A 23,346-nucleotide genomic window follows, 5' to 3' on the forward strand; every position below is an offset into this window, starting at 1 on the left:
ATTTTATACCTGTCGTGTAATAAACTATTTACACTTGCAAGATTAAAAAAATTATATAGATTTTTGGCTGCATAAGGATGCCAAATAAGACCTTAGTAAAACTTTAGCAAAATTAAAAATATGACTAACCGACGGATACCTTTAATAAGAATTATATTATTTACAATAAAATAATAAAAGTGCAAAATAACTTAATGCTTAAAGATAAAAAGGATGCGATTTCAAAAGAGGCGTTTATTGTGTTTTTCCATACATTTGTAACATATACAGAATGGCACAAAAATTATGGCACAAACAACATAAAAAATAAATAACACTTTGTTCAATAAAAAAATGCAAAATTTCTTTGGTTTGTCAACTATTACAAAGTTTTAAGTGCTTGAACTTTTTTGAAAATATAAATGACAGAAGATTTACCAGTCCTTTGATCACAATAAATACAGTTTTAAGGCTTCTTGCGGTGCAAAATTTTGAATTATTTCATTTTAAAATTGTGACTTTTAACACAGGTCCTTATGGAAGAACTCACAATAATGTTCATTGTACAAAAATTAATCGACGAATGAGCTGCAACAATGTTTTCATCATGAAGAAAGTTTAAAACAGATTCTGTTTATTCTATTTTATTACATTAGCGTCATACAAATTGCCTAATTTACGATATTTTTAGAGCATTTTATTACACTTACGTCATACAAATTGCCTAGTTGACTAGGTGACTAGTCACGTGACGGCCGGACTACTTTCAAAAAGTTATTTTTGGATATAATTTTTGAAATTTATATATTTCGAAATCATCAATATTTATATAAACTGAAATATGGAATGATAAAAAATTATTTTGTGAATATTCTTAGAAACATCAATCTACTAAAGCGTAATAAGATCCGTCATTAGAGAAGAAAACAAAAATATGAAAAGTTCATTAAACGCGACATTATGAATCGTATCTATTATAATATAGGCAATTTGTATTACTTCACAGCTAAAAAAATTGCCTATATGAGTAAAACAGAGTTGAAAAAAAATTACCAAAGAATAAAATTGGAATTAAAAAATGAATTTCTAATTTTCTTTTATGATTTTATTAAACCCGAATGTGAGGCTGCGAGTAGTTTCAGCTATAGTATTTAATTAACTAGAAATATAATTTTATCAATACTAAAAAATAATTTGTAAATTGATCCGAAAGTGATTTGAATATCCACCCCCTAAATTTTTTATTACAGATCTGATATTAATTTTTAATTATTAATTAGTTGAAATTCAACTAATGAACAGCAGAAATATACTTTTTGATTAAAAAATGTTGTAAACCAATGTAATTCTAAGTAGAAATAAAAAAAATATGTTTTCAATAAAATTTTGTGTTTTAATTGTTTTAAATATTGTTGAATTTTCATGGACATTTAATTCATTGGATGTAAGACGGTAAGTTCTGAAATTTTTTTTAAGCCTTTGAGCAAATTAATCATAAATTATGAGATACTTTATATAAATCCATGAATTACCTTAAGTCTATATATTGATGTTATTTATAGCCCAAAATTTGTAACGACTGATGGAAATTTAGATATAATTGGTGCATGGGATCGAAATATTACATTTAAATCATCTGGATCTGGTTATATTAATATCAATGGAGAAAATTTATTACAAGTTACTCATATGGTAAGAATATTTCGCAAAAAGTTATTAGATTAGATTTGAATTTTTGCAAAAGAATTTAAAAAATGTTACATCTCAGTATCTTTAGTAGTTTTTACATGAAACACATAAGTCACTAAACTAAGAAGAGATATGCTTTTATGCAAATATTATTCGTAAATCTTAATTAACAATAAATTGTTGAGAAAATGAAATGGCTTTACGAATTATATTTAACACCTTATTGTACTTGTTGAATAGATTAATAAAAAATTATATTTAGGCATACAATGCATCATTAACGATAAATCGATTGAAGTCATCATACTTGGATCGTATTGATGCCGAGATCAAACGATTATCCGCTATAGTAGAAAATAATAATGGATCATCGATAAATTCGAATATCTCTCCAACTTCACCGTTATTTTCTGTAAGTGTTGTTTCCATCGATATTTGTTAATTTTGGACCGAATTCTGATTTTATTTTTAAATTAATATTTATAGCCAACACTAATGAATCGTCGAATTATTGCATTACGACGTCGAATTGCCAAGCTCGAAGTGGACTTTGCTACATTAAAATCGAATATAGAAAAAGATGAATGTGTTAGCAATCCATGTCGAAATGGAGGACGATGTCAAGATTTATTTAATAATTTTCTATGTTGGTGTCCAGATAATTGGGAGGTATTATTTCTCTTTCGTAATTTCTACTGTTCTGTGGCTAAGCTAGAGGATCCTCGAGAGATGGACGGAATAAGACTTCTTTCGAATGATAAATTTCTTCAATATTTCCCATAATTTTATCGATTTTTAAAAGTTTATATAAGACAAAGTCAGGTTGATTTTAGATTTTGATCCAAAAAGGGTACATAATAATTTTGGATTTCGATAAAAAAAAGGATACCTAATGAAACATGTGTACGAATGAACATACTTTAACTTCAATATAAACATATAAATACCGGTTTTAATAACTATCGCTTATAATGACCAAAATTTTTGATATGTTAAATGTCCGTCAAAACTGCGATTTTGACTTTGGAAACAAAAAACTTTTTTTGTCGGCTTGTGGAGTTATTTAGCGACGTCACGAACTTGTAGACTTATTTTAAGTGTTTTTAAGAAGTGACTTCGAAATATAATGGAAATAATTTTTTAGGGTCCACAATGTGATGTAGACGTAAATGAGTGTACGAAATTTATTGGAACTGATTTAGGATGCCAGAATGGTGGAACTTGCATTAATAAGGCAGGATCTTATGAGTATGTAATATGCCAAAAATATATTTGAAATTGTGGAGAAATTAAAGGAAATTATATTAGAACTTTCTAGCGTAGTGTAAAATTAACGAAAATTTAAATTTAGAGAATCCTTTGGGATGTATTGGGATGATTCAAAAGAAATATAGATCTCGCCTCCTGTTTTAGACACCTTTTTTCTTTAGGAAACTTTCTAGGGTTCCGAAGGGCAACCACCGGGTTCCTATTACTAGTACTGTGATATCACCGCAATAGTTAAACAGCTGAAAGTTTTACTAATGCCGCTAAAATTAATAATGAAAACACCATGGGGTAGTGGTCGGGGATGGGCCACCCCAGGACAGCCACTCTAGCCTAGCCTAACCTACCTCAAATTTCCATTGATAAACAAGTTTTTCATCTTAGATAGTGAATGTTCCGGACTTTTTCTCCACATTTTAAAGTTTGATTCTATAAATGATTGGCAAAATTATTAACATAATTTTTTGCCATGTATAGATGTATTTGCCCACCAGGATGGTATGGTTTACATTGTACCCGTAAAACAAATGACTGTGATTCAGCATCATCCCAAGAACTATGTGGCAATGGTGTTTGCGTATCCCAGAAAACTGGTTACACCTGTATATGTAATCCAGGATGGAAAACCGATGGTGTACATCCAGCTTGTACGGTTGATATTGATGAATGCGCTGGTGATCATCCACATTGTTCAGTATCACCGCTTGTTAAATGTGTTAATGTTCCTGGTAAATATTATTGCGGTTCATGTCCTGCAGGATACACTGGAACAGGATATTATTGTACGGATGTTGATGAATGTTTACAAAATAATGGAGGATGTAGTATGTTGCCACAGGTGCAATGTATAAATACACTCGGATCCAGTTATTGTGGACCTTGTCCTCCGGGATATCAAGGCGATGGTAGAACATGTACCCAAAATAATGTTGGTATATGTGGAGTGAATAATGGGGGTTGCTCAAAATTGGCAACGTGTGTGGCATTGCCTCGTAAGTAATTTTTTTGTTAAAGGGGGAGTAAACTTACCTTGGCAATCGTACTAGCTTAATATAAAATTTTATTTCGAGTATCGTGGTATTTATTATTGTCTCAATTGGAAAAAAGTCAACAAAAATTCATTCTTATATAAATTGAAACTGGATTTTTTATTTATTTTAGAAATAAGCCCGACTGCCGTACAATGTTCTTGCCCCTTTAATTATGTGGGTAATGGAATCGGTGAAAATGGTTGTGTTTTAAAAGCAAATGCAATTAATATGACAACGGGTCCGTGTGCAACGAGCCCATGTGGTCGAAATGGAAATTGTAAAGTGAAAAATAATGATTATGAATGTACTTGCATCAATTTTTATACGGGACGTAATTGTGACATCCTTGATTCATGTACCCTGTATAATTCACCATGTAAAAATGGTGGATCTTGTCGGAATACAATATTTGGATGGGCATGCGATTGTGATACGTTATATTATGGACAACGTTGTGAATACCAGAAAGAAGGTAAATCCATCCGTACTGGAAATAAATATATTCTAGAACTCAGAATACTTAGTTTGAAATTCAGAAAAATGTGAAAAAAAACTACCTCCGAAAGAAATATTCTGAGTTCTCCTAGAAGACTTTTTCAGAATTAATCAGAGATATTATGAAAAAGTTAAATAAAATAAGAGTAAGACTTTTTCGTTACTGTGGGCCAGATCTGGAGAATACGGTGCTTGCAGAAGCAATTTCAAGCCCAATTCATGCAATTTGCGTGGTAATCTGTGGTTTGTATTGTCTTGTATATCGAGGTAGTTCCTACTTCCAAGAATAGTATTTGGGATTGTAATAAATTATGAATCAACGATAGCATGTTTTACGAGAAAGATTAGTGCCAGCGCCTTTAATTTCTTAAGATTTCCGACCCAGATTTGGTCCAAAATTCCTTTTTTTAGAGTGGGCTACAAAAAGTTTCACAGAAAACCATTTTAATAACTAATCTTGCGGGGTTCTTTAAGGGAATAAATCGACATGGAATGTAACAATCAATCCTGCTTACTTTTAAAATAAATGTGATTTTTCCGTAGAATGCGGTGGATACATAACCAAAGAAAGTGGTAGAATTGACTATCCAGAAAATCGTACTAGCTACGACAGTAATATGAGTTGTGCTTGGACAATTGCTACAACTGCTGAAAAAGTTTTAAATATAACATTTACCAAATTCGATCTAGAAAAAGGATCTGGTTCGACTTGTTTATATGATTGGCTTCAGGTAATATAAATACAAAAAGCAAGCTTTTTTGTTTAACAGCTACATTGAAATAATGTCATATTGTTTTTGAAAGATCCACGATGGTCAAAATTCAGCTGCACATAATCTTGGTCGATATTGTGGTTCAAAACTACCCGGTACTAATGGACATATTCAAACAACCGGTAATAAGGTATATTTATGGTTTCGATCTGATTCACGGACTAATAAGGCAGGTTTCTCATTAACATGGTCATCCAAAACTAGTTCATGTCACGGATTTTACCTTAGTAATTCACATGGAACACTTAAATCACCTGGTAGTCCTGGAAAATATCCACCGAATCGGGATTGTGATTATATTGTTGCAGCACAAAGAGATAAACGAATTAAGTTTAATTTCTTCATTATGGATTTGGGTGATAATCCTGATTGCAATTCGGATTATCTGGAGGTGAGTTTATATGTGTATAAATTTTTGTCGGGATTGATTAACTACAAAACAAGCTATTAGCTTCAAACGATTCACTCTGTATATAATCATTCTGTGCTTATTTTCCAGATATATGATGGTTGGACCAAAAATGATCCCCTCCTTGCGAAATACTGCAAAACTTACAATACACCTCCGGAAGTAATAATGACATCTGGTCGTGTAGCATATCTTCATTTTCATTCTGATAAAGAGGGCAGCTATAATGGTTTTCAAATTACATATTCTGTGGAACCAGGAATACCCGGATGTGGCGGACTATATACAAAACCCACGGGCGAGTTAAGGAATCCACCGTTTCAAGAGACTTCTCTAACAATGAATATCGAATGTGAATATTTAATACGAGTTGCGAATGGATCTCGAATTAAGTTGACATACTTGGAAATGAATTTAAAAGAATCCAGTACATGCGCATATGATTATATTGAAATACGTGAAGGTCCTAATAAATACCCCGAGCAGAAAAATTTTATCACGAAATACTGTGGTAAAAATATACCGCCAACATGGTAAGCAAAGAATCATAATATTCAAGGTCTAAAAAAGTCTTATTTAGAGTTTTGTCAGCAATCTTTATTTTTATCACCATGAAGTTACCCAGTAAACAATATGACGTCTTAGTGAGTGCTTAAAGAGATCTTATTTACGATTTGGACGTCACTAATTGTGTTCGGAATGAACACTTCAAGGCGTCTTAAAGACGTCGAATGCTTCGATTTAAGAACTGTTTACAACTTGGGCAAGAACTCTTTTTACTGACATCTTAAGGCAAAGTCTTCTTATTTAAGACTAATTAATATAGGATAGGATCCTTTGTAGTGAACAATTTATATCACAAATTAAAAACTATTTGTTTTATTGACGTTTAAAATATTTCACTACAATCATTGATTCACAAGAGCTTGCACTAATTTTGATTGTTAACTTGATTAAAATGAACTTATATATTGTATTGTAGTTAACTTGAAGAGTCTGAATTGTTATCTGACTGTATCGCACGCTGTGCGTCGTTTATATAGTTACAGTCAATTATTACCGTAGAGTCTAGCAAACTCTAGAACATTCACGTGTAATCTATTGCATATATTTTACTTGTATATGTTTTCTATCTCTGTTTGAGTAATATAAAACGATAAGTTTTTTTTCTTTTTAGAATTGTCTAGAATTCTAGACAATTCTATAGTATTTCAAAATTACATTTGTTTTTAAGAAAGTTCTAGAGTATGGTTGACTAACCATAGCGAAAAAGTAATTAAGAAAGATATGAATACAACGTGTATTCATAGTCGAAGGTTGTTGCTGTTACCACAGTTGTCCTACAACTTAAAATTTGAGGTATTACTTTTCGACAGAATTAAACCACTTTTTTCACAGACTAAGAGTAAGGCCTAATATTAAATCTCAAAGTTTCAGAAATTTTGATCTTAACGCCTATATAAGTTCCCAATTTTGATCAATTTACGTTAAAATGACAAACTTTAGCATTAATTATCTCGCGTTCTAAACAGTCAAAATTTTTGAAACTTTGTGATACATCATTCATAATTCCCATTGAATGACCAAGCCTTTATATATAATAATATTCTTTCTTCGTAAATAACTCCAGAACCGCAAATTTTTTCTGATATAGGACGAGTACAAGCAATGAAGTGGTAGTAAGATTTCATTCGGATTTCATAAGTATGGATGACGCACGTAATTTTGGCTATCGAATTCGTTATGATACAGTTTGTGGTGGAATATTTAACGATCTAAATGGTGTAATTATATCACCAAACTATCCAAATGATGCATGGAAAATGAAAACATGTGAATATTTGATTTCTGTTCCGATATCGTCAGCCATTAAATTAAGTTTTGTACAATTTAATATTGGTTATAATACATCAGGACAACGTGTTCAACTTCCCCCAAGAATATTTCCACCAAGAATATTTCCACGAATTGTACCAACAGGTAGAATTGTTGGACCGCCAACAAATCGAATAGAAAGTTCTTCACCTACTTGTTCGAAATTTGGAATGAGTGTATGTGATTTTTATTATTTTTTTTATACAAAATATTGAGAATTTAAAGTGGGTTAGTTAAACATTCTTAGAAAATAAAATTATCTTAAAAGAGAGCTATTTTTAAAGAAGCGCCACGTATTGGGACATTTTTTATTATTTCGGATCGATCCGTGAAAATCACATCTTTCAGGCATGTAAAAAACAGAAAATCTTAGTTTTTTTCCGGGGTTTTTTTTAACCATTTTCGGGGACATTGCATTGGAAAAGTTGAAGTTTTCCGATTGTTCTTAGAATTTATATCAGTATGTTTATCAGCTTCAAATATGGGTCTCATTTTTCTAGAATTGTTTTTCAGAACACTGCAAGACTAAATTAGACTATTGGCAGAAAATATTTCCACCTAGGTTATTCCACTTTCGGAAATCTCTCAGGGTACTAATAAATTATAAAAAAATATTTCTAATATTTAGAGTTTTTTTTGGCCTTTGCAGGTATATGATGGTGATAGCAACAAAGCCTTAAAAATCGGTGATTATTGTGGAAGTATTTCCGATGTTCCATATTCAATAACATCAACACATAATCATTTATTTATTGAGTATAGAAATCAGGGTGCACCATTTGGAAGTCGAGGAAGTATAGGACCCATTAATTTTCGATTAAATTATACAACGATTAATTTAGGCTGTGGCGGTATTTTAAAAGAGAATATTGGTGTTGTGAAATCACCGAATAATTTAGCGGGATATCCAACAAATACCGTTTGTAAATGGTTAATAATGGCACCACCTGGATTTATTGTACAATTAACATGGGTCAATTTTGATTTGGAGCAAAGCTATAATTGCTCGGCAGATTATGTTGTAAGTTTTGTTAGATGATTTTAGGGGCTTATTTATTTTTTGCAATTTGAATCAATTTTATGGCCTTAAGGATGTATGAGCATGACAACAATGTTTGATTTAAAGGCTCAAAATTTGTTTGTAGGTAGTCTTTTACTCAAAGAATATGTGGTTAAAATTTCAGCTTAGGTATCCGTGCAAATTTTTAAGAAAAAAGTCATTAAAAATCGATATAAAATACATTGGCTCTTATGGAGGAATCTCAAAAAACGACATATTTTGGAAGTTTTTGATAATTTTCATTTGGAATGAATGAAAACAAATTAAAAAAAAAACTTTTTAATAGAAAGTAAACATATTAGCAATGAATTAGAAAAGAAAAAAACTAAGTGTCACCGTCCATATAAGGGATGTAAGAGCAGGGTAGATTTAGAGTTGAAATTATTTTTATCTTATTTTCAACTTTGATGATGAATTTTGTTATAACTTCATGAATGTAGACGAAAAATAAGAATAAAATTTTTCGATATGTGTCTTGCTTTTCGAAATATCGAAAGCTGAATAATTAAACAAAATTTTCAATTTTCGATATTTTGAAAATTACGCCAGGTATTGAAAAATTTTATTCTTACTTTTGGTCTTATATATCGTCAAGTTAGAATATAATTTATCATCAAAATTGAAAATATATATTTTTTAAATTTGTGCCCCCACTACCGTGCTCATACATCCTTAATAATTACGCAATTTTTATGTATTTTTTACAGCGTGTGTACGATGAAACAATTATTCCCGGTAAAAGTAAGCCACTTGGAACCTATTGTGGAAAGAAATTACCACCGTTAATTGTATCCACCACAAATGTTTTGCATATTGAATTCAAATCGGATACATCGAAAACGGCAGAAGGATTTATTGCGAATTATGTGATGCGTGATGAATCGAAAATATGTGGTCGACCATATTTTGCATCATATGGAGCATTTTCAAGTCCTGGCTATCCTGATGGTTATCCAAGGAATAAAGATTGTGCATGGACAATCACTGTTCCCAATGGTCTACAAATTATGTTAAATATAACCGATTTTGAAATTGAACAGCATTTAGATTGTCGTTTTGATTTTTTGGAAATTCGGTTAGTATTTTTGTCACATACCTAAAAATCGTGAAAGCCGTTTCCGAGATATATATATATATATATATATATATATATATATATATATATATATATATATATATATAATACAAAATCGGCTTATTTGAACTATACAAATTCTAAAGGACTTTTAGACAAGACAGAAAGATTTGATTTTGGGCATTCAACGGGAAATTGCTTGAAACGTACGTTAAAAATACGTAGATCTTCAACTTTTTCATTGCAGCCACCCGGAAAATCGTAAAAACCTCCCCAAAATTACGATTTTCTGTCCTATACATGCTAGAAAGACTGGATTTTCACCAAACGACTCGAAGTCAAGTCAATTTAACAGAATAGCTCGAAAAATTTCATTACCCACAACGCAACCCCCAGGAAAATTGGAAAAACACTCCCAAAATACCTCTTTTCTTATTAACAGGGTGCTTTTTTAAGTTAACATATGCTTGAAACTCGAAAAATAACTTTTATGGATAAAAATGTTGTATGTATAGGCGCACATCTAACGCAGACATAAAACTTGATCTAGGTTTTTAAACTTAATGAAAAGCTCACTTTACTCCATAACTGGTAATCGATAGACGAACACTTTTTTGAAAATTATGTTATTGATTAAAAAGTGTAGAATGGAAAATTATAATATAATTTATTTTTTCTAGAAATGGTGGATATGAGACATCACCATTAATTGGAAAATTTTGTGGGAAAAACATTCCAAAAATAATAACATCACATTCGAATGAATTGTGGATACATTTTAAGAGTGACGCCTCGCGTAGTGCTAAAGGTTTTAGTCTTACATGGGATGGTACAACAACTGGTTGTGGAGGATCATTGACAGCAGCCAATGGTCACATAACATCACCAAATTATCCGAAACCGTATGGACGGAGTACCGATTGCTTTTGGAAGATAATCACAAGTGCTGGTTCATTGTTACAAATTACATTCTTTGATATTGATTTGGAACCAAGTGCATATTGTAGATTGGACTATGTTGAAGTAAGAATTTAGTTTTTTTAAGTTATACTTCTAGCCCTGGATCCCCTGGCAGAAATATTTCCGAGGATTGAAGTTATATTATAAACTGATGTGGCAGATATTTTGGTCAAGTTTTAAGCTGTCGCACCGAGATATTTCGAAAGTATAACTCAAAACGAACAAATTAAAAAAAAAAAGTAATTCCGCAATAAGGGTAAACTTTTATTGACTTTATATACTAACAAGTGAAAACAAACAATTGATTGAGTAAAGTGTTGAAATACCATGCATAGTCAGTGTTGATTTCTTTATCACATAACACATACAAACATGTGACACATACATAACTGATAATCAAGTATAGTACATATTATAAAATTTACGCCTAATTTGCGCCCTCACGGGTAAACAGTGATGTTTACGAAAAAATGTTTCAAACAAAAGTTGTTTAATTTTTGATAAGGAACATTTTTTACATTTAAACTTTTGTTCTATCTCTAACGGTTTACAAGATGGGTCCTACGGACCCAAGACCCAATTGACCTATGATGCTCATTTACGAACTTGACCTCACTTTTTACGTCCTGAGTACGCTGTAAAAATTTCAGTTCGATATCTTTTTCGTTTTTGAGTTAGCGTGTCCACAGACGGACGGACGGACGGACAACCGGAAATGGACTAATTAGGTGATTTTATATTAACACCTATGGCAAAATTTTTTTCCTAGAATCATTATTTTTAAGCGTTACAAACTTGGGACTAAACTTAATATACTATGTATATTTCGTATAGATATACATGGTATAAAAATAGGTGTGACAGACTTTTCTGCCACGAAAAGTCTCTTTCACAATAGTTCTCTGCCACGATAGGATAAACCCTGGCACACCTAGTATATATTGTACCTATCGTTAAATAGCATTGATTCATTTGCGAAATTTCGAAATTCGTGAAAGTGCAATTTTACTGGCAATAATGTAAATAATGTTTTTTTTTTTCAATTTAGATCCACAATGGACTCCACTTAACAAATAATCCAATTGGTAAATACTGTAATAGTTTGAATGTTCCAGCAGTGATTACTTCAAAAACTAATGAATTATTTGTTAAATTCCGTTCGGATGCAAGCTATGAAGGTCATGGCTTTAATTTAAAATATTCAACAGGTAATTTGTTTGCCATCCTAGCACGTTGAGAATTCTCCGAAAAAAGTATACAATCCACGGCCAGAACGTTGGATACCCTGGAGTGTGTGTTTGATATAAAACGCAGCCCTTTATATTAAACAGACCAGTAAATCCAACTTTCTGGCCTAAGTTGCGTTTCTGAGTCAATGTTTTGACTTTCAATCAAAAATTTTGGTAATGTTCAAAATGTAAAGAAAAAGATTTCGAGTTTTCAAAATTTGTAGAAGAAACAACGTTCTCAGTAATTGTTGTACCTTAGCATTTTCATGAAAAATCATTACGAAATTCGAAAAGGGAAACAATTAGAATAAGTGTTCTCGTAACACCCCTTCTCTAAATTGGATTCTATATAATGTGCTTATTTATTTACAGTATGTAACAATGTCATTAAAGGACATAAAGGTGTCTTGGAAAGTCCAAATTATCCAAATGAGTATCCATTTCGTGTGGAATGTGTATGGAAAATCAGTGTACCCAGCGGCAATAAAATTAATATTACTTTTACACACTTCGATTTAGAAGAATTACATTCGCATAGTACAAAATGTGCAAACGTTGATTATTTAGAAATCAAAGAGACTGGTGAATCAGATCAAAAGGAAATTGATATCGTAGAATCGAAAAAATTATGTGGCAAAGAATTACCAGATCCGATAACCAGTTCGTATAATAATGTTTATATACGTTTTAAAAGTGATGCAGCAGTTGGAGGAACTGGTTTCCGATTAGAATGGGTTATAGAAGGTTTGTGTTCATATTTGTCCTTAGAGCGTTTACAGGGTGTAATAAGATAGATATTCTACTATATGTTTGAAAAAGTACTTCAAAATGTTAATTTTTTTTAGTAAAAAGCCACAAAAAATATATATTTCGGCAAAATAAACACGCTTTCTTGACATAAAGTTAGATGAAGTTTTAAACCATTTTAAATTCTAGCTAAAACATCGTCAGCCATTTTGGTGACGTAATATTGGTAAAAACAACAGTCGTGTATGTAATTATTATATGTATATAAATAAAGTTGATGGTAACATAACCTACAATTACTATGAAAGTCATCAACAAATTAATAAATAATGCATATTATTTTTGCCTATATGATGTCACATTATGACGGCTCGTGTTTTAGGTCACGAGATATACATCGTGTTTACTCTAGAAATGTTATAAACATATTATTATATCTATCCATAATCTTGTAAACAAATTATTTCAGGTTGTGGTGGAGAACTTACACATCCACAAGGCAGTATAATATCACCAAACTATCCAAAATATTATCCCTTAAATACAGTTTGCGAATGGGTAATTAAAGTCGATCCTGATTCAAGTGTTCAGCTAACAATACATGAATTGGAAATTGAAAGAATCTACAGCTGTGATTTTGATAATCTTGCGGTAAATTTCTTATATTTATGTTTCTTTTTGTGGTTTCAAAATAATATATACATACTATCCAAACTCAACTGTAGTGATAGACTAATTGCGTATTTTATGTCAGTTCTTTAAATACACAAACACTGTTGAGAGTCAATTCATAGCTGTAATGACTGACTAATAATATGTATAATTTTTTTATACACATTAATCAGACGTTCAGGTTGGATGAGCGGGCTCGCCATTGAATCGCATATTTAATGTTTTGGTGTTTAACTTATCTTTTTGTTTGAGTTATTCGTTGCGTATTGTCATATATGGTATATTAATTTAAGTTCTCACACAATGATTTCTTCATTTATGTAATAATATTGCCTATAAAATTACTAATCATAATGAAACGATTAGAGATTACAATATTTTATTTTCAGATATATAATGGTCCAGATGATACTGCTCCACAGTTAACAAAATTATGTGCAACAAAGAAAAATGTGACTTTAACTAGTTCGGGTAACTTAATGTATGTAAAATTCACCAGTGATGCTTCATTCCAAGGAAAAGGATTTAATATAACTTATAAAAAAGTACCAATCAGTAAGTAACATTTAGAACTCCAAACTCTAGAACATATGCTTTTATAAAGAAAAATTCGCTAAAATCTCTGGCAAAGTCAAGCTGATAACTGCCTTCAAACACCTCTCTTTTACATTCATTTGGAATAATGTCCTAAAGAAACTCGCGCATTCGAGGAGAGATTAAGTCGCAATTCAGTGAACTTTTTTTAATAAAAAATACTCCTACTCTAGTTGTTCTCTACTTCTAGATAAAAAATTTGGAAGACTAAGAATTTAGACCTTTATAAACATTGAGCCTTTTTTTATATTCTTTTAAAACTACGATTTCCCAAATTTTCGACCGGGATTACCTTTCAATACAAAATGTACGAGATACACAATAAAAATGTATTTCTTTAGACAATTCCATTCGCAAATGCTTCGAGGAACTGAACCGAATAGACTGAATAAAACAGCCAGACTGATTTGCGCACCGCGCCACTCTGTGGATAAAAGAAATTGAGCAGGAGACTTGTTAGCACGAGAAGGGTCGTCTCAAACACTCCTTTCATCTGAGAAAGTGGTGTTTCATATATCGTTCCCATAGCAACATGAGAAGAGAAAGAGTCGTTAAGACAAGCCAATTTTGATTACTGGGATATTACGTAGGGCATGCGACCGACCGGTCATAACTACAGCTAGGGCATTATTTCTGGTTGAAACTCACTGTCAATTGAACTACCATCGTCATAATTTGGGGTTCTCAGATGATACCAATTATAGGAAATGTATGGAGGACGATGAAACCACCATACAAGTTATTTGCTTCATCTGCAGGAATCTGCAGATAGTCAGGCTTAAAGTATTTGGGTCCGAAACCTTGGATCCATTAGTCTTGGGAGCAACTCATTCGGAGAAGGTGTTGACTTTTTGTGTGGCGTTATTATTACTTTTATTCTATTCTTAGATCACATGCAATGTTTATCTGATTTTCTATTTACATAGGATGTGGTGGTTTATTTACGGCTAATGAAGGAGTAATTACATCCAGAAATTATCCAAAGAATTATGATAATAACGATGATTGTTATTGGCTGATTTCTTTACCAAAAACATATTTAATACGCTTAGCATTTGATGATTTTGATATTGAAAAGCAACGAAATTGTACACAAGATTATGTAAATGTTTACGATGGTAACTCAACGACAGCGCCTTTATTATTAAACCATTGTGGCAACACGTTACCAGATCCAGTTACATATATTTCTACTGATAATACAATGTTAATTCATATGTCCACAGATGGATTATTTTCAGCAAAAGGTTTTAAGGCTAATTATACAATTGTAAGTAGTTGATAATTAAATTTGGATATTTGATTGGTTGTCCAGCAAAAATTCCAAGCTAAAAATTAACATTTCAAAAAATTTAAAAATTCCCCTACAAAAATTTCGAATACAGAACCGCACTTGAAACATTTTGAAGAACACTCTCCATTAAATAATCTTATTCCTTTAAGCCTTCTCCAAACTGAACCAATTTTGAGGATCATGGTCTATATTATAGTTGTTCCAGATATGGATCCGTTTAGGCACTACGATGCCACAGGCAGACAGACAGACATACACACAGACACACGCTTAGCGGTCAAACTTGTAACAACCTTTTTTTTTTTGATAGCAAAATAAATTTCATAACAATTTCAATTTATGTAAGACCTGGGCTCGATTTCGCCTGGAATGCGCTGGATTCGTTAGGGAAATAAAAAACTGCACTTTGGATAATTTTTTGGGATGACCAGAAAATTTAAACAATCATGAAAATAATATTGAAAATAATGCTTTTACTACAAAATATTTTTGTAATTTAGTATTTTCATGGACAATTATTTGGAATCGGTCCCTCCCTTCGCTAGGGAAGGTTGCCATTTCGGTCGAAGAATACAGCTTACGAAATACTCGAACAAAACCATTTTCATGAACCTTGGTCGTTCCTAAATTCTTTTACAAACGCGCTTTCGTATAATGCATTAATTTCCTTGTATCGAAATGAAACGAATCACATTTTAAAACTTCATTTTTTTGTACCATAATAAAATTTACCTGATCCAGTTTTTATTTTTAGCAATGTGGAGCACATATTGTTACGGATTCATCAGGAATAATTGACTTTACTGAACCAGGAGGAAATACTTTTGGAGAAAATTGTACTTGGACTATAGAATCAAAAAATCCAGGTAAAAACTACCTGTTGGGAAATCAACTTTCCCTTTTAACGTTTTATGATTTTAATAACTGCTCTTTGTTTTCCTAGGAGGTCATATTTCATTAACAATCACTCATTTAGATTTACGAGATGATTATAGCTTCGATGATGGAGAAGATAATTCGTTACATATTTATAATGGATTAGATAATACGTCAGCTTTAATTGGTTCTTATAAAAATCATAAAATACCGCCTACAATCGTTAGCGAAGGATCAGCTTTACATTTGTATTTGCCACTAACTTATAGTACAACTGTTTTTGTAGCATCATATTCTGCGCTCAGTACAGGTAATCATGTTCAAATAAAAACATTAGGGAGAAATTAGGATAAAACCAGGTATATGGCCCTTGTGGAAATAAATCTGTTCTGGAACTCTGAAAGGTCTTTCTAGGAGAACTCAGAATATGTTTTCGAAGGAATCTCAATTTTTTACCATTTTCTGTCATTGAATGACTGATTAAAAATTTATTTGATATTTTCAGACTTTTTCAGAGATAAATTTACTTCACATATTCTTTTTCTGAATTTCAAATTATATATTCTGAGTTCCAGAACAGATTTATTGCCGCAAGGGTTCAGACGTCAAATCCAGAAAAATGATCAACTAAAATCAAAATAAAAACAATTTCTTTTTATGTAAAATCATGTTTTATTAGCTTGCGGAGGTGAATTAACATCTTTAGAAGGTGAATTTGGTTCGGTGGGATATCCGAAAAATTATCCAAATGATATGGATTGCGTATGGCAATTTCATCCTGCAGAAGGGAATCAAGTTTCTGTAACATTTCAATCATTTGATTTGGATGACTCAGAGAATTGTAACGAAGATTTTGTGGAAATACGTGAAGGTTCACCAACTGCAAAAGTAATACAAGTGTTATGTGGTCATAAAGAGTTAAGTGCGCCAATAAAAGCATCAAAACTATGGATTCGTTTTAGAAGTGATAGTGAAGGAACACAAAAAGGATTTTTAGCCTTCTATACGCTAGGTAATGATTCATTTTCTAGAATTGTATAATACAACCAGAGAAAAGAGTGAGGTCTTTCATATTATTGTTCTGGATGGGTCTAAGAAAAGATTGCACGGTACAGGCCTGTGTAGTAAGAGAACATTTTATTCAGTCAAAATGTGATATTCAGTCACTATTTTTCAATAGGCTAATTCTGCAAGCCATATTGGGCGAGGCTAATCGGTTTAGCCGACCTTCAGACATTGTCGAACTAAGGTATGGCGATGAGAGGTTGAAAAGGAGCGTTCATTCGTTGCTGTTGTCACAGACAATACTGCCAGAACTCGAAATATATGGTAGAAGTTTGGACACGCATCTTCATTGCAAATATCATGTGGTTTGAGTGAATTTTTGACGCCCTGTCCGGCAATACGTTTTCGTCAAAGTGGAACTTCGTCGATTCAAATGTTTCAGAAATAGCGCAAGAGTCTTCATCAAAACTTTTATTTTCTTGGGAAAGAGACAAGCTAAATTTTATAAAATATTGGACGGTAGATGGATTGTGATACGGATATTATCTTCAACTAAATCAGTCTGTACATTCGAATGTTGAGTCTATTTTGACGCGAATATAGGCTTATTTAATTCCATGTCGTATTCATTGCAGATTTCCTTCACGAATTAGAAAATTGATCTGAACTCTTTTCCAGCGTTAACTCGGAACACTTTCTCTCAGTGTGAGGGGGGAGATGCTGTCTTTAAGCATAATAAATCAGGGTACAGTTTACTTTCCCGCTTTTGGGATTATAAAGAAGGCAGCGAGTTTAGCGGGTGTTCTTGTCACTTTTTATTGTAAATTCATAATTTTTTCCCCAGAATTTGGTAATGAGAACATAACAGGAACAGAAGGTCGTATACAATCACCATACTATCCAAATTATTACAAAGAATCACAAGAATTAACATGGAAAGTTACCGTTCGAATGTTTAATGTAATACTATTTCGATTTGATGATTTTGCATTCAATTCGTGGGATGATTCTGGCTGTACGGACTCATATTATGGCTTTAAAATATATGATGGTGATAATGATCAAGCAGAACTATTATTAGCGGAATGTAACCGAAATAGTCCACCGGGACCAGTAGTTACAACAAGAAATGTGGCATTTATAAAATTAGTTACAGCTTCCGATTATTGGCGTGGATCATTGTTTGATTTAAAATGGAATGCAATTAGTAGAAGGGATGTATCCAATTATATTACACAGCCAAAAGGTATGTATGACGGACATTCAAAGAATACTTTTAGAAAGTTCTACTATCAAAAAAAAAAAAGGATCGATTATTAAATGGACATGTCAGCGTACAATGTTCTTTGAAAGTAGAATTATTTAAAAGTAAAAATATTAAGTACTTATAAATGTTTGAGATTATAATTATTGGGCCAAAATCTGATTTCAATACGAATGACTCAATTTAGGCCTGGTTGTTATTTCTTCGGTGAGGTTGAGAGTTATTTGTCTCTGCTGAATCTCACTTCTCAAAATATGCCACATTAATAAAGTTTAATTTTTCTTTTAAGCTGCTAATTGTGGATCTGACGAAGTGGTGAATTTAGATTTAGTAAACAATATTACAATTCAATCACCAGGATATCCGTTAGGCTACGATAATAAATTATTATGCACCTGGACATTTACAACAAATTCAAATAATCATGTGGCATTGCAATTTTTGGATATGGATTTAGAAGTTCAACCAAATTGTATTTCAGATTCAGTTACGGTTTATACTTGTAAGTTTCTCTAAGTCTAAAATCTAGCATAAGTCTCTTTTCAATATAATCATATGCATTAATTATATTGTCCATATTTATTGAATGAATTCTTTGCATACTAAAAATAATGATTTTATATAGAAAATAAATATACTTATAGGTTATGTACCAGTAAGAATGCATTCAATAAAAATTATAAATTAAAATATTACATATAATAATTTAATAAAGAATGTAAAAACAAAGTTTTTCTTTTTTTCTAGCATCAGAGAATACAGGTGAAGAACCAAAAACGCTTGGAAAGTATTGTTTGCAAAATGCAACAAATATTAAAGCGATTGAAGGACAAAATTTAATGAAAATTGAATTTAAGACAAATGCATACTACAATAAAACTGGATTTAAAGCACGACTATTTTCAGGTAATAAAATTATAAAAAAAAATTTTACAATTATATTTAACTTTATCGATGGGTTTTTGCAGTTTGTGGTGGTCAAATAAATGGAAGATATGGTACAATTAAAGTGGATATGGATGAATTTGTAAAAGCTCATCCTCGTTATTCGGGCTACCCAGAAAATGTAAGTTAGAGAAACGACTTCAAAGAATAAAACATGAAATTACAATTTTTTGTATGTGTTTATTTCAAGTCAGTTTTTAATTTTTTTTTGTACTCTCACAAAAAGCAAATAAACTTTTAATTTTTCTATACATTTTTCTCTTTTCTCTAAAATAGTTCTATAATTGCAATTGGAATATAACTGTACGACCTGGAAGGCGAATCAAAGTGGCATTTGTACAATTTCATAAAAATGGAACAAGGGCTGATGATGAGTGCCATAATTTTGTGATGGTAGGTGTTTTCTTAAAATTGTATACCAAAGTAACTGTATTAAAATGTTTTATTTATTTATTTAACAGCTAAAAAATGGTTTAGCAAATGATGCACCATTGTTGGGAATAGGAAAATATTGCGAGGCGGATAAAACTTCAGCAGACATACCAGAAACATCTGGAAATACATTGGCAATACGATATAAAGGACATTTCCCATATTCAAATCTGGTAAGTTATATTGAGAACTAGCCAACTGAAGCCGGAAGTAAGGCCGAAATTATAGTATAAATGTTATACGGAGTTATGGGTTGGCTTAAATTGTTTCAAATTTAATATACTTTCAAGAAAATTTTTCATTTTTTCACGGACTATGACGATTATGAAGATAGCAAAACTTTTTTATGCTTGCAAAACGTAGTTTCACATTCTTCTAAGGAGTCCAAATAACATACCAAAAAAGTAGCTTTACATCGCGTTTTGCGATTTTATTTATTATTTTGTAAGATTTAACTGGCGTATTTTTACTCGAATTTGAAGTGGCAAGATTAAAAAGAGACTTTTATGACCTGTGTGACTACCTTTGATGTCATGACCAAAATGACCAGTTACCCCAATTTTATAATTTATAATAACATTAATAACAACAAAAAATTTATTGTAGAATTTCCGTTTGCGATACTCAGAAATTTCTCAATCATGTGGCGATACAATTGTATTATCGAAATGGAACAATGTAACAAATATCTCATCACCAAATTATCCAGAAATACCACATCCATACACAGAATGTGAATGGATCATACGAGCACCGCCTGGTGAAGCCTTGTCCATTAATTTCCTAGAACGTGTAGATATCACATACAGTACGGATTGTTCGAAAGCTGGTATTGAAGTGCGCGACGGAGCTTCGATTCGATCACCATTACTTTTCTTACATTGTCGCTATCATCGACCATCTACGCAATTTTCAACAAGTAATGTATTGTACGTACGATTTTATACGAATGTACCAGAACCGAAAAATGGATTTAAGGCAGAAATAGCTATTGGTAAGTATTGAAGTCCATTTTGTCTTCATAGAACCCCGAACGACATAGCCAACGTAAAGAATGTGTTAAAATATTGCTTTCTAGAGGGAGTAAGTTATGAAGGTTGATGGTCTGTATAATTTTTGGAAGATTTACCACCTATCTATGCTCAAAAGTAGTTACTGGATTGAAGTAAATACTAATGATATTCTTATTTCAAGTAAATATTTCTTCAGCCACCCTTGTGGAAATAAATCTGCTCTGGAAATCAGAATACTTAGTTTGAAATTCAGAAAGAGAATATGTGAAGTAAAACTAGCTTCGAAAAAGTCTGAAAATATTCAATAAATTATTAATCAATCATTTAATGACAGAGGATGGTAATAGATTGAGACTCTTTCGAAAGAAATATTCTGTGTTCTCCTAGAAGACTTTTTCAGAATTTATCCGAGATTTAGCTACTGTGTTCAGACTAACATATCTTCTTGCATCTAGGACTTTTTATTCAGCGTAATTCCTAGATACCTGTTTACGTTTGAATCGGAGACGAAATTTTCTTGGAGCGGAAGATATTTACTTGAGTGCTCACTTAATCCTGTTTTTTTGTGATATGAAAATCACATGCATTTCTTCAATTTTTTGTTTGTTTGTTTTTTAGCAACATGCGGTGGAACAATTCTTCCTACACATAATTTCACCATCACATCACCAAATTATCCAATAATGGGAAGTCTAACGAAAGATTTACAATGTACATGGAAAATAATTGTACCCCTATATCGGGGTATTCAAATTACGTTCAATGATATCAGTTTACCCAAAGCTCAAAATTGTTCCAGGACAGCTCATCTTAATTTTACTGAAACGGGTAAGTTGTGGGGTTATTTCTATTGAATGTATCGCAAGTATTTTTTTTATACATAAATGTATTTGTTTGATTTTAGATTTAGAAACATATCATTTGGGAACAGTTTGTGGATCTACTAATAAGAATACAACAATTACATCATATTCGAATCATATGACGGTTACATTTACTGCTGGTGGCAAACCAGTGAACTACTTTAAAGGGTTTAGCTTCAATATAACACCCACTTATCTTAAAGGTAAAAATAGACGAAACCTCGAAAAAAATTAACGGAATCTAGGATTTTGGAATAATATTGTAACGTTCTACCCCCCGCACGTAAACACCACTAGGTGCATTCTTTGAAAACTTTGCGATATTTTAATGTTTAATACAAAGGTACATTAATTATTCCACACAAAATAAATTTACCAAATCTTGATCTCCAAATAAAATTACAATAACTCGTTTTGTGTTTGCAAATTTTTCCTAAAATTTTCGTCTGATAACTCACTGTAAATTATTTTCAAAATATTCTCAAAATTCATGGTGAGCTGAATCGATTAAAAAGTCGGATTTTATTTTTAGATTGTGGTGGTAAATTATCTGGTCCCGAAGGTGTATTCGAATCACCTAATTATGGAGTAGCTAGACGACGATCACAAGTATGCAAATGGTATATAACAGCACCAGAAGGTCGTCGAATTACAATACAAGTTGTTGATTTTGAAAAAGTTGGCTCACGTACCGGATCAACTGATGTGGGATTATCTGTAAGTGTGAGAAACTAATAATAAATCCGTCAACACATCAAAGATGAAGAACTGTTTTTAGTGTCAATTTTATAACTCCGATTTTTACTTATTTGCTTTGCAGTTCTTTAATCGAGATCGTGAAAATTATATAAAACTCGTGAAATCAGATATATTCACGCCAAATATAACGGTTGAAGCGTCACGAAATTATGTATTCGTGTATTATTGGAGCTTTACAAAGGATCCCCATAGAGGATTCCAAGCAAAATGGACTTCAAATGAACCAACAAGTAAGGATTATAACGATATTTGTCTAAACATTTTACTTTTTGACAATATTCATTTCATACAATATTTTTAATCTATACATATAAAAATAAATCTTTTATTTCTTTGGTCATCGCATCACGCATGGACCGATTGAGGTATTATTTATTATTATTCAAATATTGTGAATAGGTATTTATTAGAACTATATGCGAGCGCACCGAACTCCACTGCCGAAGAACTGCATAATCGATTATTCGACAGTCAAATCTTGTAAGATGTTACTAATATAATTTTTGTTTCTACTATCTAGTATGTGTTGGATCACTGAACGGTAATTCTGGAACAATTTACGAACCCTCACATCATAACCGTCTTTACACAAGATTCAAAGTGTATTATTGTGAGTGGCAACATAAATCCACAAATCCAGAGCAAGAAACTATAGCAATTACTGTGCAAAAATTAGATATGCTAGGAACGCCTCCATCAAAATGTTCTTATGCTGGTAATGTTTTGAAAATTTTCGATGAAAATGGTGGTTATACTAATCCCCTACAAGAATTTTGTGCTACTCTAACACAACCAGAAACAGTTCGATCACCGTACAAGTTGACAACCTTAGCGGTAATTTTTAGAAATCACTATAGCCTTTCACGAACATTTTTTCTACAATTAGGCGAAAGAAGTGCTGTTTTACTGTCACGGGCCTCAAGGCTACTATATGAATAATTGACTGACTCTTTTTGGAAAATTTTCCAATAAATAACATTTTTTTTCAAAACAATCTTAATGTTTCCCTGCATGCTTTTGCATCATAGATATCCTTTTTGG

At 31.8% G+C, this 23,346-nt stretch overlaps 1 protein-coding gene across 1 annotated transcript in view; it reads left to right on the forward strand.

Moving 5' to 3' along the window:
• The first annotated feature begins 1,346 nt into the window (after positions 1-1,346).
• LOC123290454 (cubilin-like) overlaps positions 1,347-23,346 on the forward strand; it is a 31,866-nt gene continuing 9,866 nt past the window's right edge. Inside the window, exons 1-34 of the mRNA XM_044870644.1 lie at positions 1,347-1,431; positions 1,542-1,671; positions 1,931-2,080; positions 2,155-2,337; positions 2,813-2,916; positions 3,412-3,926; positions 4,096-4,437; positions 5,004-5,191; positions 5,265-5,624; positions 5,733-6,175; positions 7,297-7,693; positions 8,167-8,538; positions 9,285-9,652; positions 10,333-10,675; positions 11,661-11,820; positions 12,214-12,585; positions 13,058-13,239; positions 13,650-13,815; positions 14,781-15,124; positions 15,903-16,014; positions 16,092-16,334; positions 16,704-17,036; positions 17,874-18,275; positions 18,583-18,795; positions 19,041-19,199; positions 19,262-19,359; positions 19,515-19,631; positions 19,700-19,843; positions 20,277-20,664; positions 21,302-21,511; positions 21,588-21,749; positions 22,079-22,263; positions 22,367-22,535; positions 22,826-23,139. Of these exons, the coding sequence (XP_044726579.1) occupies positions 1,349-1,431; positions 1,542-1,671; positions 1,931-2,080; positions 2,155-2,337; positions 2,813-2,916; positions 3,412-3,926; positions 4,096-4,437; positions 5,004-5,191; positions 5,265-5,624; positions 5,733-6,175; positions 7,297-7,693; positions 8,167-8,538; positions 9,285-9,652; positions 10,333-10,675; positions 11,661-11,820; positions 12,214-12,585; positions 13,058-13,239; positions 13,650-13,815; positions 14,781-15,124; positions 15,903-16,014; positions 16,092-16,334; positions 16,704-17,036; positions 17,874-18,275; positions 18,583-18,795; positions 19,041-19,199; positions 19,262-19,359; positions 19,515-19,631; positions 19,700-19,843; positions 20,277-20,664; positions 21,302-21,511; positions 21,588-21,749; positions 22,079-22,263; positions 22,367-22,535; positions 22,826-23,139 (8,451 nt within the window). The 5' untranslated portion in view covers positions 1,347-1,348. The remainder of the gene's footprint in view (positions 1,432-1,541; positions 1,672-1,930; positions 2,081-2,154; positions 2,338-2,812; positions 2,917-3,411; positions 3,927-4,095; positions 4,438-5,003; positions 5,192-5,264; positions 5,625-5,732; positions 6,176-7,296; positions 7,694-8,166; positions 8,539-9,284; positions 9,653-10,332; positions 10,676-11,660; positions 11,821-12,213; positions 12,586-13,057; positions 13,240-13,649; positions 13,816-14,780; positions 15,125-15,902; positions 16,015-16,091; positions 16,335-16,703; positions 17,037-17,873; positions 18,276-18,582; positions 18,796-19,040; positions 19,200-19,261; positions 19,360-19,514; positions 19,632-19,699; positions 19,844-20,276; positions 20,665-21,301; positions 21,512-21,587; positions 21,750-22,078; positions 22,264-22,366; positions 22,536-22,825; positions 23,140-23,346) is intronic.

Source organism: Chrysoperla carnea, chromosome 1 (genome assembly GCF_905475395.1).
Source record: "Chrysoperla carnea chromosome 1, inChrCarn1.1, whole genome shotgun sequence".
Taxonomy (NCBI): domain Eukaryota; kingdom Metazoa; phylum Arthropoda; class Insecta; order Neuroptera; family Chrysopidae; genus Chrysoperla; species Chrysoperla carnea.